The 2,211-nt window shown below is 50.7% G+C and overlaps 1 protein-coding gene across 1 annotated transcript; it reads left to right on the forward strand.

Moving 5' to 3' along the window:
- The first annotated feature begins 271 nt into the window (after nt 1-271).
- On the forward strand, nt 272-1,967 carry ascl1b (achaete-scute family bHLH transcription factor 1b). The gene has a single exon (XM_023428275.2). It carries the CDS (start codon nt 446-448, stop codon nt 1,058-1,060), a length of 615 nt encoding a protein of 204 aa, XP_023284043.1. The 5' UTR covers nt 272-445; the 3' UTR covers nt 1,061-1,967.
- The last annotated feature ends 244 nt before the right edge of the window (nt 1,968-2,211 follow it).

Genomic DNA, 2,211 nt, shown 5'->3' on the forward strand with positions numbered 1-2,211 from the left:
CGACCAATGGGCCTTCAAGTTAGAGACATTGGAATGTAAATGAGCCCAGCGCGTGCTCCCGGCGCAGTGAAAGCTCGGGATTGTTTATTGAGCTCCCGGAGCCACGCGCCTGGCCCGGGGGAGTCGGCGTGCAGAAGAATCACACAGCGGGGGCGGGGCCTCGCCACGAAGCGTGCGTCTCCGAAAAAAAAAAAAAGGGGTGGGTTGGGGCGCGTGTTGAAAAAGAGGAGTGCTGCCAAAGTTTGGGTCAGATCGGCTCGTGGAGTAAGCAGTGAAGAGAGACTTGGACTAGAGTTAGCCACACGGTGCCCACGCGAAGGACACGAGAGCTGTGCACTGCCAACCCTCTCTGCACTTCCTCCTCTTCTAGTCCCACACTCTTTGGGCCCCGCACTCGCCCCCTGCATCCATCACTTCACAACAACTGTCAACAACTGTCAGCGAGATGGAAACTACAACCATCACCACCACGCAGACTGCATTTACCTTTGGACTTACTGAAAGATGCGCCAGCATCAGCCTGCATGCCCCGGCCCAGGACTGCGCCGTCCCCGCCGTGCACCCCAACAACACCAGCGCTGCCGACTACCAAAGCAAAACCAAGGTGCTGAAGAGACAGCGCTCCAGCTCGCCGGAGCTCCTGCGCTGCAAGCGGCGCCTGAGCTTCAATGGCCTCGGCTACTCCATCCCTCAGCAGCAGCCCGTGGCCGTAGCCCGGCGGAACGAAAGAGAGAGGAACCGGGTCAAACAGGTTAACATGGGTTTCCAGACGCTGCGTCAACATGTGCCTAATGGTGCCGCCAACAAGAAGATGAGCAAAGTGGAGACCCTGAGGTCAGCGGTGGAGTACATCAGGGCTTTACAGCAACTCCTGGACGAACATGACGCCGTGTCGGCTGCTTTCCAGTGCGGGCTGCCATCCCCAACACTTTCCAACAGCTACTCTGCCGACCCGGAGTCGCCTCACTCCACCTACTCATCAGATGAAGGTGGCTACGAGCCTCTGAGCTCCGAGGAACAGGAGCTGTTGGACTTTACAACCTGGTTCGACAGGTACTGAGAGTGACAGCGTCAACCCCACACAGCAGCGTCTGTGCGTAAAAGCAGCTGACTTCTTTCAGAAATGCTCACAAAGACTTGATGAAGGCGTCAGATCCGTCTCGCCCTCGGTGCTTGGAAGTGATCTGTTGCCTCCCTCCCTCACGCGGGCTGCTTCTGCAGGAGCAAAGCAATAGTGAGAAAGAGAGAGAGAGAGAGAGAGAGAGAGAGAGAGAGAGAGAGAGAGAGGGGGAGAGAGGGAGCCTCTTGTTGCATAGAGCATAAATAGTCGCCCTGAAGTCCCCACAAGAAGGAGGGAGTTGGACTCACTGGAAGTAAAGAACTGTTGATGTCATGCTTGAATAAGTGCAATTAATACGTGATACAGCAGCAGGCTCTGTAGAGACGGTGCTGTGGCTCCAGAGGACTTGTTTGATGAGTGTTTCATCAGAGCAGGACTGCCTTCCTCTGCTGCCACATCTGTTGGAAGACACAACAAAGATGATGCGTCAACAGACTTTCTTACGTGATGTACATTACCCCCCCCCATCCCTCCTCCTTTCATAACAAAACTGTATCATACAACGAAATGTTTTACCATGAAGACATATTTTTGTACATTGAGTCAGACAAACAATGTTCTTGAACAACATTCACTGCCACTTTTCCTGACAGTGTTTTGAGAACCAGCTGTCAGAAAAGCAGTTGTTAGCATGTATGAGTTGTGTGACTGGACAGCAATATCAAGGCTACTACCTGTGACAGATTGTAGTTGTTTTGTTTTGTTTTTTAATAGGTGGTAAGGACACCTTTATTAATGTATGCACTTGTTCTCCATTTTCCGTAGCCTAAAATGTAAATATTTGATTTTAACAGATATATTTTGTGTAAAACAAGTTTTATAAATAAATATGAATCTATTTATATTATATGCTTTTGCAGTGGTTTGGTTCTTCAGATGACATTACATACATTTATACTCAAGGCTGTGTGTGTGTGTGTGTGTGTGTGTATGTGTGTGTGCGTGTGTGTGTGTGTGTGTGTGTGTTTGTGTGTGCGTGTGTGTAAGGGAGAGAGGGGTGTGTGTTAGTGGCGGCAGTAATTGAGCAAACTAGGGAGCTTCTCTTCTATTCAAAGCCCCTGCATGACCTTTTCCCGACTTGGTTGGGCACA

This window comes from Seriola lalandi, unplaced genomic scaffold (genome assembly GCF_002814215.2).
Source record: "Seriola lalandi dorsalis isolate HSWRI2012SDOR001 ecotype SW California unplaced genomic scaffold, Sedor1 jcf7180002054873, whole genome shotgun sequence".
Classification (NCBI taxonomy): Eukaryota; Metazoa; Chordata; class Actinopteri; order Carangiformes; family Carangidae; genus Seriola; species Seriola lalandi.

Excerpts from the sequence above, each read along its gene's own strand:
- ascl1b (XM_023428275.2), top strand. The coding sequence starts at position 446 with ATGGAAACTACAACCATCACCACCACGCAGACTGCATTTACCTTTGGA.